Source organism: Populus trichocarpa, chromosome 5, assembly GCF_000002775.5.
Source record: "Populus trichocarpa isolate Nisqually-1 chromosome 5, P.trichocarpa_v4.1, whole genome shotgun sequence".
Taxonomy (NCBI): Eukaryota; Viridiplantae; Streptophyta; class Magnoliopsida; order Malpighiales; family Salicaceae; genus Populus; species Populus trichocarpa.
This window is the reverse complement of record NC_037289.2, coordinates 117,043-130,557: the sequence shown is the minus strand read 5'-3', so window position 1 is coordinate 130,557 and position 13,515 is coordinate 117,043. Positions and strand designations below refer to the sequence as shown.

The 13,515-nt window shown below is 36.6% G+C and overlaps 2 protein-coding genes across 4 annotated transcripts; one reads left to right on the top strand and one right to left on the bottom strand.

Annotated features, from left to right (window-relative positions):
* Positions 1-74: 74 nt before the first annotated feature.
* On the bottom strand, positions 75-5,327 carry LOC7479125 (uncharacterized). Of its 2 annotated transcripts, none has more exons than XM_002306200.4 (8): positions 5,079-5,327; positions 4,851-4,953; positions 4,540-4,745; positions 4,004-4,077; positions 2,916-3,065; positions 2,476-2,761; positions 963-1,196; positions 75-875 (listed from the first exon to the last, which is right to left on the bottom strand). In XM_002306200.4, the coding sequence occupies exons 3-8, from the start codon at positions 4,693-4,695 to the stop codon at positions 513-515; spliced, it is 1,263 nt and encodes a 420-aa protein (XP_002306236.2). In that variant the 5' UTR covers positions 4,696-4,745; positions 4,851-4,953; positions 5,079-5,327; the 3' UTR covers positions 75-512. The 2 variants fall into 2 exon arrangements, with proteins under 2 accessions (XP_002306236.2, XP_024457967.1); XM_024602199.2 differs by having other exon boundaries at positions 4,851-4,937.
* Positions 5,328-6,098: 771 nt separating this feature from the next.
* On the top strand, positions 6,099-12,257 carry LOC18098466 (DEAD-box ATP-dependent RNA helicase 3, chloroplastic). Of its 2 annotated transcripts, none has more exons than XM_024602198.2 (10): positions 6,099-6,836; positions 7,152-7,288; positions 7,383-7,797; positions 8,062-8,160; positions 8,918-9,142; positions 9,640-10,017; positions 10,727-10,870; positions 10,977-11,066; positions 11,217-11,491; positions 11,945-12,257. In XM_024602198.2, exons 1-10 carry the CDS (start codon positions 6,357-6,359, stop codon positions 12,021-12,023), a joined length of 2,322 nt encoding a protein of 773 aa, XP_024457966.1. In that variant the 5' UTR covers positions 6,099-6,356; the 3' UTR covers positions 12,024-12,257. The 2 variants fall into 2 exon arrangements, with proteins under 2 accessions (XP_024457966.1, XP_006382239.1); XM_006382177.3 differs by having other exon boundaries at positions 6,100-6,836; positions 10,971-11,066.
* Positions 12,258-13,515: the final 1,258 nt, after the last annotated feature.

Here is a 13,515-nt window from a genome sequence, read left to right as displayed (position 1 = left end):
AATGATGAGTTAAATCCACAACTCACATAATGGCCCTGGTTTAGCACACATGCAACAGCAAAAACAAGTTCACAAGAATCAAAACGCAATTTCACGTTGCAAATGGGAAATTGCAAACGTGAAATCTAAAATTTCCATATCTTGAACACAAGTGGAAGCAGGGTGGACAATCATTGATATTTGAAGGGTAAACAAACAATTCAGCCAATTTTATGGTGACCTCTAATGTCTTAAGTATGACGTCTAAAAGTTCTGTATCTACAAAGCAGAATAGGCAACAAAGGTAGATAACCATGGACAAACAGGCAACAATAGAGAAGCCTGACATCAGCAAGTGAAATGCTTAAACCAAATGAAAATAGAGGACTGAGGGCTATGAAACACTCTCAAGGAAATTGACACCAATGATAGCACACATTTCTTTCCTGAAGCAGAAAGACAACCTCATATTCCTCAACTCTTTGCTTTAAGGGTACTTATCTTACCCTTTTGTTTCAGTCCCTCCATTCTTGTCACCTACTAGTTTCATTTGCAGCAGCAACTTTTGCAGGGTAATTGGAGAAGTCCATGTCAATAAGTGACATGTCATATGGTGCAGATACAGAATTAGAAGAATCCACAAGAAGGGAAGATTTCATTGCATCAGAATGTGCAGAATTGAGCACTGAGGTATCATTTTTGGGTGTGCTTGTGGCGGAGGAAGACTGACTGGATAGCTGAATCTCGTCTATCTTGTTTCCAAATACGAGTTTGTTTTTCCTCACAGCATCCATCTCGTGGCCAGTTGGCACAAAGGTTCGCGAGCGATACTTTCTTGTTCCCTCATCACCCTCAGTATGGTTGTAGAGCACATAATCATGATAAGTAGGTGCAAACTGCAAATATTTTAATAATCATTGGCATATAAATAGGCATGGTTTTGAAAGGACCCATGGGAGGAAACAAAAATTTGTCAGGCATACCTGGTGAACAGTGTCATGGTATAAGTCATTCAACTTCAGGGCATGTGCAAGACTGCGTGTCAGATCACAAGACCCAGCAATATTCGCACCAGCATACTCTTTGTATGGAAATGCATAAAGATGACCAACAGCAGCTATAAGCATCTCCACACATATAATAAAATCTTGAAACTGAGCAGCTTCCTCTGCATCCTTTATAAATCCAGACTTTGCAGCAAGAAAAACCAGAACTCCCTAAAGAAGAAAAATAGAAACATAACTAGATCATCACCAAGCTCACACTTCTTTTGCTCCCATCTTTTAATTGTCCACAGATAAATTTAACATGAGACTAGGACACTCAAAGAATAAAGTAGATGCATTCTACATTGAAGAAGTAAGAACAATTGAATTTCCCCCCGCTTTTTAGGCTCAGAAGGGGAGGCAGTCGGCCAGTGTATTAGGAGAATGAGAGTTTCAAAAGGTAATTACTCCCAAATCTAATAACTAATAATGAGGCACAGAGGTAGATGATTCCTTTTAGCAGATGGATGCTAGGACCTAATAATGAAGGGATCCTATCAAAAAGCAACATTGGTGGTGCCATATCAAGAATTTTTACAAACTGAAGCTCCAATCGCAGACTGGTATCACTACACCAATATTGCGAAGAAGAAAAACAACAAAGAGAAGATAATAATAGTCTGCAAGTATATCTCTCACAATTCTAAGAGAAAGTAATAAGTTCTAAACAACATTACGCTTCTCTTACATTGGTAAATGTCTCTTTTTTTTTTCTTTTTTCATATCCTGCGATTTGTAAATAAAATACTAAAGGTAAAGCATGCTGTAGTTAGATGTTACGAATTGATGCAGGAAGAATGTCAGAATAAGAAGAATATGAATTTTTCCTAGGAGATTTATTTTCTTTCTTAGCATAAAAGATCCTTTGGAATTTCCTATCAAGTAGATTAGTTCTACAGACTCTAGAGAACCCCGAGAATTAACTGTGATTGTAAGGGGGCAAGGGGTATCATTGGAGAGCTCTTGAGAATTAAGGTTCGGGAGTCAGTCAAGGTACTACCTGAAATTGCTATTTACTCTACTTGATTTCTTGATGAATTTCAGTTAATGTTTTAATCGTTCTTAACTCTCTGCAACTTGTGCACAGACGGTGAATAGGGAAAGCTAAAAGGCACCAAGAGTTCTAAGAAGTAATAGCAGCACAACTTAGGCAGCTGAAAAGGCTTGTTACATGTGTCCTCATACATGTGGGGCACAAAATATGACTTATCAGACTAAAACTTGCAGCAACGTTACCAGATAGGAAATCATGCAAAGGCTTGCATACAGATCAAGTCATTTTGAATCCAATAGGCATAAACTTGAAAAGTCACTCGAGAATCATGTGCTTTCTCTGCTCTTCAGGGATAGCACAAAGACTTCAACTACGAGCACATTGCATGCAAACAAAACTTTGAACAATCAGTCTGTAAAGCTTCATAATGAGAACAAACTGCGGATAAAGTTTTACCTGCCAGTAAGTCAAGAAAACAACAGATTTGATGATGATAAACTTCGGAACTGGGTTGAAAGGCTGAAGCAGATCTTTGCATGCCACATAAAACAATGCCAAAGCATACAATGCCATTGTATACGAGATTGTGTATATAATGGTGAGATACAGATACGATTGGTTAGGACTGAAATTCCCATCCTTGTATTTTCCTTTTGCATAAAGTATGAGTGTAACAGCAACTAAAAAAGGCTTCAGAATCACAAACTGCAAACAGCCCTGCTTGCACCTCCGGATAAAACGCCTGCATTGAATCAAAACTCAAAACTCAGACAGAAATTAATGATAACGAACTTCAGTGAATATACAACTGCAGGTTATGGAGTAAATATTTTCTGAACAAAACAGGTAAATGAGATTTGTGCATGCCCCAAAGCCATAAAAAAAGAGGAACTCACCCATCCAATGGAACGGGAGGAAAGCAACAAGTCATCAGACACCATGATGGCTTCATAGCCCGCCCACTTAAACTTAGCACAACTGCTCCAGGGCCGCCAACCCAAGCCAGGCATAAGGACAGAAAGTTATAAATGACCCAAGCTTCATAACTGAAACAGTTAATAAATCATTAGCATAAATGGTTCATGCAGTATATACTACACAAAGAAAGCTTCTTAGCCCCTGCAACGGGAATATTATCATTACAAGATCCTAGTTGTCTGCATAAATTTTTTTGGGATATTGTTGGATGCAGGATAAGGTTGGCTTATTCATTCCAAGGAGCATGAAGTAGAATAACATTTAACAGTAATAGTGTCAAATTTACGGAATGATAACACAAAGGAAGGTGAAAAACATTGAGCCAGTTACTGTCACCCCTTGGTTCGACAATGGTAGAAAGGGGAAGGTGGTCAATCTATGCTACTGCAGAACACAGGGAAGACCCCATGTCCCAGAGTGGCATCTCAAGAGCTTATCAAATGACACACCAGCTAAATATGTGGATCTAACCCAGATCAGACCACTAGCAGGCCTCAGAAGAACCCTTGGATTGATACCTGGTGACACAAAGCCATCCAGATTAATAGTAACACTACCATCACAACCACTGTGCCATCACATAATCACCATGACCATTTCAAAACAATACCATCACCAGACAATGTTTGCAATCAACCATTCTTTCATAGGAAATCTTAGTGTTTTGAGCTTAAATGCCCTACTGATTCGATGTACAATTGCATTTATCAACACTAAATGTCTGGATGATACAATCTGTATGCCTACAAGAGTAATTCAACTGTCCATTTGTATTTTGAAGCGAGATACAAGGAAAGGAAAAGGAAGGAAAATTTAAGCTAACAATTAATGCTTGTTGGTAATCAATAACTCCAAGCTCATGTAGGAATGATACATAGATGCTTGCTATTGTAATCCACTTTGTTAGGAAATATTGTGACATTTGGATATCAATACAAATTTAGATACACAGTATATAAATAGATAGAGGCTACTGCAATTTTATAAAACAACGAAATACACTTACACTTCACGAATGGAATTGAAATAGATTGAACTCTCTGGAAAAATTAGGGACAAGAAGGACATCAATGCATAAACCTGTGAGCATTTGACCAAAAGAAAATCTTTCTCAGTTACACCTTCCAGAAACAGCAAAAGCAACAGGACAAACAGATTGTTCCGCATGCTTTGTGAATAGATTAACATGCAATCATGCACAAAGTATAGCTTCTGCGCATTTTAGACCATTCGTTCACAAATATTTGTTTGAACATGCTTAACTGACTGTTAAAGGTGAAGATTTTTTTTTCTTAATGAAAACTAGACAAAAAACTCTTATCATGATTATTAAATAAAACATCTTTCTACTCACTTTCTTTTTCCGATGTTTATTAAAAAAAAAAAAGGTTCTGCTAGATTATAAGCGCACATTTTTTCCTTATTTACTATCTTGGTGATTTGGTAAAATCTCTCTCTTTTCTTCTTCATTTTCCTTCATGTTTCTTGATTGAACTAGTATATATAAAATAGCAGCAAGTGACAAAGAAGAGAAGCACAAACCGGGACCATAAAGATGATGCGGACAATGTATCTCTGATAAGTAGGTTCAGTGTAATTCAGAAGGTGCCTGTAGATGTGGAAAATAGCCAAAGCCATAGCTCCCAAGGCGCAAAAGAAAGCAATAATGCTAAAGTAAATTGGCAGCAATTCAGCCATCGTGAGCAAGCAAGGAAAATAACTAATCAACCAGAAGGAAAAAATTGTGCCTACAATCATCCAAATAAATGAACAAATAGTTAACGACTGAAAATAAAAAATAAAATTGGCGAAAGCAGATGAATAATGAGCATAAGAAGTAAATAGGAAGGAACCTTGATGAGTGAGTTAATTAATAATAATGTATTGTAATCATTTTCTTCATACAATTGGAGGAGCAGGAGCTTTGGAAATCGCGAACCCTAAACCGAATCATTACTGTCAGAAAGAGGAGAAAGATTGACAAATAAAAAAAACATCCTGTAGCTACAAATAAATAAATGTAAAAGTGGTAGTGTTAATTGATGAATATGGAGATGATAGAAATGAAACCACCAACTTACAGAATATTAATTAGGGAGAGGTGACGAGATCTGACTGACGGAGTCGGAGTGTTAAGGAAGTAAAAGGGAAAGATAAGGAGGCGTTGCTCCTCCGTTTACTCAAACAACTAGCACGCAATTATGGCGGAGGAGAGGATTGATATCGCTGTTAGACAGACGGAGGGAGGGGATTGCAATTTCAATATATCTGTTCTCCAATTTCTTTCTCTCTTCCTTTATTTCATTATTTTTCTTTGCCAGCTTTTTTTTTTTCTCCCTTGAACAAAAAAAGGTTTAATAATTAATTTAACTGCAGGAAATTACGGGTATGTTTTTAAAATTTTGATTTTTTTTATTTTTAAATCATTTTAATATGTTATATTAAAAATAATTTAAAAAAAATAAAAAATTATTATTTTAATATATTTCAAAATAAAAAATATTTTCTAATTTTAAATATAAAAAAATCAAAATAATAATAATCTTTAATATACCTTACCTGATGTAAGTATGGCTACTTTTTTTTTAATTAGAAAATTAAATTAAAAAAATAATAAAGCATTAATGCCAACTGGCCAATGAACTGGACAAGATGGAGGTCATAAGAAATAATAATCTCTTAATGCTATTAATTTTGCTAATATCACCCTCTGAAGATAGGTTCATCAAGTGATTTTGTTCGTAGTATCAAAATAAACCAAATTATGATAATATATTGGCATTGAGATTTACTAGTAAATAGGATGAGAATATAGCATGATTCAACAATAAAATTACATGTGGAGTTATCAAACATATTTGTTTTTCGAAAGAAAAAAAACTACGGGGACATTTCTTTTTCTCCTGGTGTGTTTTTTGTTTTTTTTTTTTTTCTAAAGTAAAAAAAAAAAAAAAAAAAGAAAGAGAGGTGGGTTAGTGGGCCAGTGAGCGAGCCCACAAAATGAAGTCCAGGAGATAAAATATCTCCTATGAATCATCAGATCAGATGCTCATTGTATTTTGGCCTTTGTTCAGGGCAGCAAGCATTTTTAAATACAGATATCTATCGTTCTATATTATTTATCGACAAGTAAAGGTTAAAGAGCAAAGGAAGAGGTGGAGGTTTCCAAGGCCATAAGTTTTTGAGAAGGCGCGCCCTTATCTTCCTTCTTCTCCTTCCCACTCTTACTTTGCACTATACACTACAAACTCGCTCGCCGGCTACACCCCTTAAACATCACATTCTCTCTATACTTCCAACTCTCCCTTCCCTTCCCTTTAGCAGAGGGTGAAATTACGAAGAAGAAGAATAAAAAAAAAATGGCTTCTACTTGTACTGTAATTGGGGTTTCTTCTCTTTTCCCTTCTACTACTACTAATAGTTGTAGAAGAGCAACGACGACGACACATTCGTCACCAGCTATACCATATCCTTCTTCGTCGTCTGCTCCTTTTTTGTCTGAAAGGCCTCCTCATTTCAATTCTTTAATAGCCAAAACGCAACTTAGCTTTAAACACAGCCTTATTATTAATAATAGCAGCAGCAGCTTCTCTCCTCCTAGTGCTATCGCTTCCCCAAATTCCATCCTCAGCGAAGAGGCCTTCAAGGGGCTAGATGGGTTTTCTGATTTCGAAGCTGATGTCGATGCCGGCGGTGCTGATGTCGATTACGCTTCTTCTGAAACTGAGCCAAGTAGCAATACTAGTGAGGACGAACTTGACGTTTCTAAATTGGGTTTGCCTCACCGCCTTGTCCAAACCCTCCAGAATCGAGGAATCACTCACCTTTTTCCCATTCAAGTCTGTACTTCCCTCTTTTCCTTTTATCTTGTTCTTGTTTGTTACTGCTATTTCTATCCTCTGGTTTTTATTATCACTATCATTATTTTTGTCACGTTCCATTACATTGCGCTCCACATTTCTTAGTTTACTCTTTTTCTTTGCTTTTTACTGCATTAATAATACATGCTGTTATTTGAGATATCATCAATGTCCCGTCCCTAATTTTCCTAGGACATCACTTGTTTGGGATATTTAGTTAGTTTACTTTCCTGTACAATGTTATTATCCCTTTTCTAACCACTTAACTTATCCTTTTGATTTTCAATGATTTAGAGAGCTGTTTTAATTCCGGCTCTGGAAGGTCGAGATCTCATTGCTCGTGCAAAGACTGGGACTGGCAAGACATTAGCCTTTGGCATTCCGATCATCAAACGCCTTACTGAAGATGCTGAGCTAAGAGGTTCGCAAAGGTGGGTGCTCACTATACCTGCCTCACATGTCTTCTACCCTTTGTTAATGTGGGTTCATGTGCTTCATTAATGTTTTTCTTTTGCTTCTTAACAGGCGAACTGGTAGGCTTCCTAAAGTTTTGGTCCTAGCACCTACTCGGGAGCTAGCAAAGCAAGTAGAGAAAGAAATTAAAGAGTCTGCACCTTATTTGAGCAGTGTTTGTGTCTATGGAGGGGTTTCGTATGTCACACAACAAAGTGCTCTTTCTCGTGGAGTTGACGTTGTGGTTGGAACTCCTGGTCGAATCATTGACCTATTGAAAGGTAACAGCCTCAAATTGGGAGAGGTTGAATATTTGGTCCTTGACGAGGCTGATCAAATGCTTTCATTTGGATTTGAGGAGGATGTGGAAGTTATTTTAGAAAATCTACCATCAAAGCGACAGAGCATGCTTTTCTCTGCAACTATGCCTACCTGGGTTAAAAAATTGGCAAGGAAATATTTGGATAATCCTTTGCAAATTGACTTGGTATAATCCCCTTTCTTTTATCATGTCTGTGTGTTCTTTGATTCTTGTTATGCAAGTTTCTGCTGGTACTGGATAATTAGAGAACTTTACTAGCACAGTATTTTTTGGAGTTGGGTGTGGAAAAGAAAAGAAAAAAATAAACAAAATGAATAAGTTACTGCGTGCACCTTGACAGTAAACAAGAAGATTAATAAATTTATCTTATTTACCTTTGTGATGGATTTAAACCTAAAAATATGTTTGTTATCCTTTCCTCTTTCACAGGTTGGTGATCAAGAGGAAAAGCTGGCAGAAGGAATCAAACTTTATGCGCTATCAGCCACAGCAGCTTCGAAGCGTACCATTCTTAGTGATCTTGTAACGGTATGAGTTGGCAGTCCCGTCATTCAAAATCTATTTATGTCTTTATTATTGGAGTTTCTACAGGTGCCTGAGCCTGCATAAGTTCTGAAGAGAGCTTTGTTCGTGTTCCAGATGGTTTGTGCAAGCATTGCTCATTCAGAACAAAAAATAAAATAAAATAAAATGCTGCATTAGCTTACTTTCAAGAAAATAAAACTAAAAATATATCAATTTTGTCCTTGTAGTATGAGGTGTCAACATCCCATCATATCTTAATTGAAAAAAAAAAATGGCATTGCAGGATCTTAACTTTTTTGCCCCAAAGAATATGTATACACTGTATTTAAAGATTCCAGGACTTCTTAAATAGACACTGTTAGGTTGCTATATTTTAGAGGATTGTCAGAATCTGTGCAAGCAAACTTTGGAAAACTGAACTTGGGGAAGCACTTCCATGATAAGCAACAAAGACCATGCTAGAATTCTGTAGGCACACACTTGAATACTTTTCATTTAGAAAACCCTACAAAGATTTTGTTATACACTTTTATATGTGTCACTTACATCTATCTGAGTGAAAATCGGTACTTACAGTGACAAACTTTTGTCTTTTATGATAAAACATTTACCTTGTTAGTAATTTTTTACTGCAATGCATTATTTGTTTCATACATTATCAATTACTGTCATGATAATGGGACTCATTATTGATTGAAGTGATTTCAGAACCAGAGGTAACTGTTGTTTCTAAAGCAGAGAACATTTCCATTATATTTAGGTCTATGCAAAGGGTGGGAAGACTATTATCTTTACTCAGACCAAACGAGATGCTGATGAAGTCTCTATGGCGCTAACAAACACTATAGCTTCGGAGGCATTGCATGGAGATATATCTCAGCATCAGAGGGAGAGAACTTTGAATGGTTTTCGACAGGGAAAGTTCACTGTGCTTGTTGCCACTGACGTTGCATCTCGTGGGCTTGATATCCCAAACGTTGATTTGGTAAAGTCATGGAATTGCTATTGTTATGATTACATAAGAAATTTATATCACTCCTTTTGTAATGATTACATAAGACAGCTCTGTTCTTTTCGTAACTTTCTGATTTATTTTTATGTTAGTCAGTTTTGTGTGTTCTAAAAGCTGCAAGAATTGGGAGGGGGGGGGGGGGGGCTTTTTTTCTCTAAAAAACAAGCTGAGATAGGCTCTCTTACCACAGTTAATATTGAAGATTAGATTTTGTGTGTTTTGGAACTCAGAGAGTATGGAATTTATCCCAGTAACTCTGAGTGAGACAGGTTAAGTTGTTATTATAATGATGTGAGAAAAGTGCTTCAATCATTATGAAAAGCATGAATGTAGATATATGATATTCAATGCCTAGATGACTTTTCACACAAGATCTTTCAATTGAATTTTTTCCATTCCTTTGTTTTTATCCCAAACACCCAGGTTGTTTTTTCAATAGCTAAGAAACTTGTGCTGGCCCTTTTCTCCAGATTATCCACTATGAACTTCCCAATGATGCAGAAACTTTTGTGCATCGCTCTGGTCGTACTGGACGTGCAGGGAAGGAAGGTACAGCCATTTTGATGTTCACTAGCAGTCAAAGGAGGACTGTCAGATCCCTTGAGCGTGATGCAGGGTGCAAGTTTGAGTTTGTTAGTCCACCAGCAATTGAAGAGGTTTTGGAGTCATCAGCTGAGCAAGTCGTTGCCACTCTAAGTGGAGTTCATCCTGAGTCTGTAGAGTTTTTCACCCCAACTGCCCAGAAATTGATTGAAGAACAAGGAACAAATGCTCTTGCTGCTGCACTAGCACATTTGAGTGGATTTTCTCAGCCTCCTTCATCTCGGTCTCTCATTAGCCATGCACAAGTAAATAACTAGCAATCAGATTTCAAATTTTAACGAAGTGCTTGATTTTTCTTTTAGGCATTGCTCCTCATGAAATTTGCAGATTTGATATGATCTAATGTGCAATGATTGCTTGTTTCCTTTTTTAATCAGGCTAGTCTCTAGTTGGACAGTAATTTAGTAACTAACTGCTTCTGTTTAAATAATATTAAGAAATCGCTCGCAAAAAGTGCATTATTTGCAATGCAAGTGGTTGGTAGGACTGCTTGCTTTTCTCTCACATTTTCACTCAATCATGCTGAAGACAACTTGCCATAACACCTGTGATCATGTTCCATGGATGCTAGTATTGCTGTCAACTAAATTCCCTGATTTCTCAGAAACCATGTTTACTTAATTGTACATGCAGCCTTGGCACATTCCTGAGTCTGTTATTTTCTGTAGCAAACTTCTAGAAGCATTTCCTTTTCTGATTAACATGTAGATGATATCCTTTTTCTACTCCAGAAATGTAGTAAATATGCAACCCATCAGGTATTATGATTAGGATGTGGTCTGGTATTTTGTTTATTCGTTTTCTGTGCTTGACAATTTATCTATTTGCTATTTTTAATTTTTTCTTTAGATAATTGCTGTATATTTGTTTCCTTTACTATTATAGGTGGACTACAACCTTTATAGCTATTTTAGCATCTTGCTGTTAACTTGAACTGGACCTCTGTATCTGCAGGGATGGGCAACGTTACAGTTGACTCGGGATCCAACATATTCTAGAGGGTTTCTATCTGCTAGATCTGTTACTGGATTTCTTTCTGATGTTTATCCTGCAGCAGCTGATGAAGTTGGAAAAATACATGTTATTGCAGATGAAAGGGTGTGTTTCTGCAAAATGTTTTGAACATGTTCAGTGGATTCTTTTCTTCTTGATGCATTTCATTCTTTAAAACAAGTTAAATATAATAAGTTTATATCAGGTTCAGGGAGCAGTTTTTGATCTTCCAGAGGAGATTGCAAAAGAATTGTTGAATAAGCAAATACCACCTGGAAACACTATTGCAAAGATCACCAAGGTTCTTTTTAGATTTTGGCCACTCATTATCATTGTTTCTACATGACCACATAGGCTGCTTGAATTAGCTGCACTGATAGTATACAGCCTAAAATCCGTAGATTATGTCTCTGGCAGAGTAGTAAAATCTTTTTATTAACTTTGTTTGCAGTTGCCTGCATTGCAAGATGATGGTCCTCCAGGTGATTTTTATGGAAGGTTTTCTAGTAGGGATCGTCCTGCTAGAGGGGGTCCTAGGGGCCAGAGAGGTGGCTTTAGATCTTCCCGTGGTCGGGGAAGTGGTAGAGATTCTGATGATGGAGGAACGTACAGGCGTGGTGGTCGAAGTAACAGTAATGAGAATAGTTGGTCCCAGATGTCGAGAAGCAGTGGAGATGATTGGCTGATAGGTGGTAGAAGATCAAGCAGGCCACCATCTCGGGATAGGTATATTCTTTTGTCATAGCAAACTTGGGTTCATTTTTCCAGTCAATATTGCTAGTATGATTAACCTTAAAGCATAAGCCACAATATCAATAGCAATGACAGCTTTAGTGGGCTCATCTCTTGGCCAAGACTTGCTCGCGTTCCTCTTGTTTAATTCTTTCCCTGCGATGTTGTTTGGTATTCTGGTTGAATCCAGTAATCATGCACTCGATCAGATCTTTGGTGACCCCAATAGGATGAGATTTGGGTACATGCATGATGTTGGCAGCTGGTGGATTTCTTTTTTGTTTTTCTCCTGTTTTTTTTTGTTTCCTTTTTTGCCACTGTTGTGTTTGTTATCTTTTGCTGTTTTGTGTGATTGAGGGTTTGGACATATTTGATCATACAAGTTGCAGTCGTCTATTATATACAGATACGTTGAAATTGACATGACATCTTTATTGTGCATAACAGAAGCTTTGGAGGCTCTTGTTTTAATTGTGGGCGGTCAGGGCACAGAGCATCAGAATGCCCTAACAAGAAAGATTTTTAGTTGTCTTCTTGACTTGTGGATTTTTGGCATTGTGAAGAAGTTGGAGACTGCTGCCGTTGGGGACGCTGGGAATTGTTTTCTATTTTGTTTGCAACTGTAGGCCTGATAACATTCCCATGAAAAGGAGGGGATTCAATTTGAAATTGGTTCACTCGTGTGGTGGATTCTGATATTTTATTTGCTGCTTTGATCGAACAATTCTTTTCTAAGATTATCATTCAAACCTTTACAAAACTAACCTTTACAAAACTTACGTACAGCCATGCTCTCATGCTTGCTAATGGCACATTTTATCTTATACTAGTTAAAATATACTACATATTTGCTAACAAATATGTATTTTTCATTCTATGAGATTGAAATAGGTATTTGTTTTTGTAGTTTTTGTTTTATTTCATTCCAATTAGTGAGGAGATAATCTTCAATACTTTCCTAGTAGGTAGTACCAATGAGTTTTATTTTAGCAAATAACTTTTTATTTTTAGACAAGTTAGATAAATTAAAAAAGTGATTCATATCACAATTTCACCTATTAAAAATGCCTAGGGCATGATAGTTAAAAGTGGGGGTCTCAACTTTGTCGCAACTTTGGTATTATTGTTGGGGTAACTTTGCATGTAGCTATAATGGTGTAACATGTAAGTTCCATCGGGTTTGAATAAGTTGTAAATTCAGGATTGAATACAACTACTACTATGTAAATGTATCCACACTAGCTTTGAGATCACAAAAATTTTTGCAAGTAAAAACATTATAAAAATAAAAGCTAATTCTAATTTGTTTTATTCAATACAACAAGAAAAAATTAAAAAGACTAAAAACAAAATTGGATTGCAAAAAATATAACGTGACCAAACATATTGAAGTGGACAAGAGAGATGTGAGGAAAAGAAGTAAATAAAAGAAAAGTTTGGAAGAAGTAGGAGCCAAAGAAGAGGAGATGGGGGAGGAGTCAACAACCCTGCAACTTTTATTAATTCATTAAAACTATCTATAATGTGAAAAATTATATATAAATAGTAAAAGCCAAATCATGACCTATTAAATAAAATTGTTCAATAAAATAATAAAAATAATCCTAATTAATAAATACAAATTAAAAATACAATTACACGCGCTTGGACATTCTAAATCTCTCGAGATCAAAAAGTGATAATTTCATCCTTATATATACATTCACGTTATCTATGACATTGTTCTAATGTCTCCATCACATTCCACGCTATGAGGTTAAAGGAGACCAATAGGTGATCTCTTCCAAATAGACACACAAAGACTAATGTAAACATGTGCTTTTGTAAAGCAAGGCCTTAACAGTGATCAAGATTCAAGACGCCCATGCCAGAATTCTTTAGGCTTTAGTGTTTAGGATTTAGGGGTTAGGAATTGGGGTTTGGGGGTTCAAGGTTAAGGTTCGGGTTTTGGGTTCGGAAATTCAGGTTTTCGAGTTTCGAGTTTAGAGTTTGGGTTTGAGTTTGTTTCGGATTTAGGG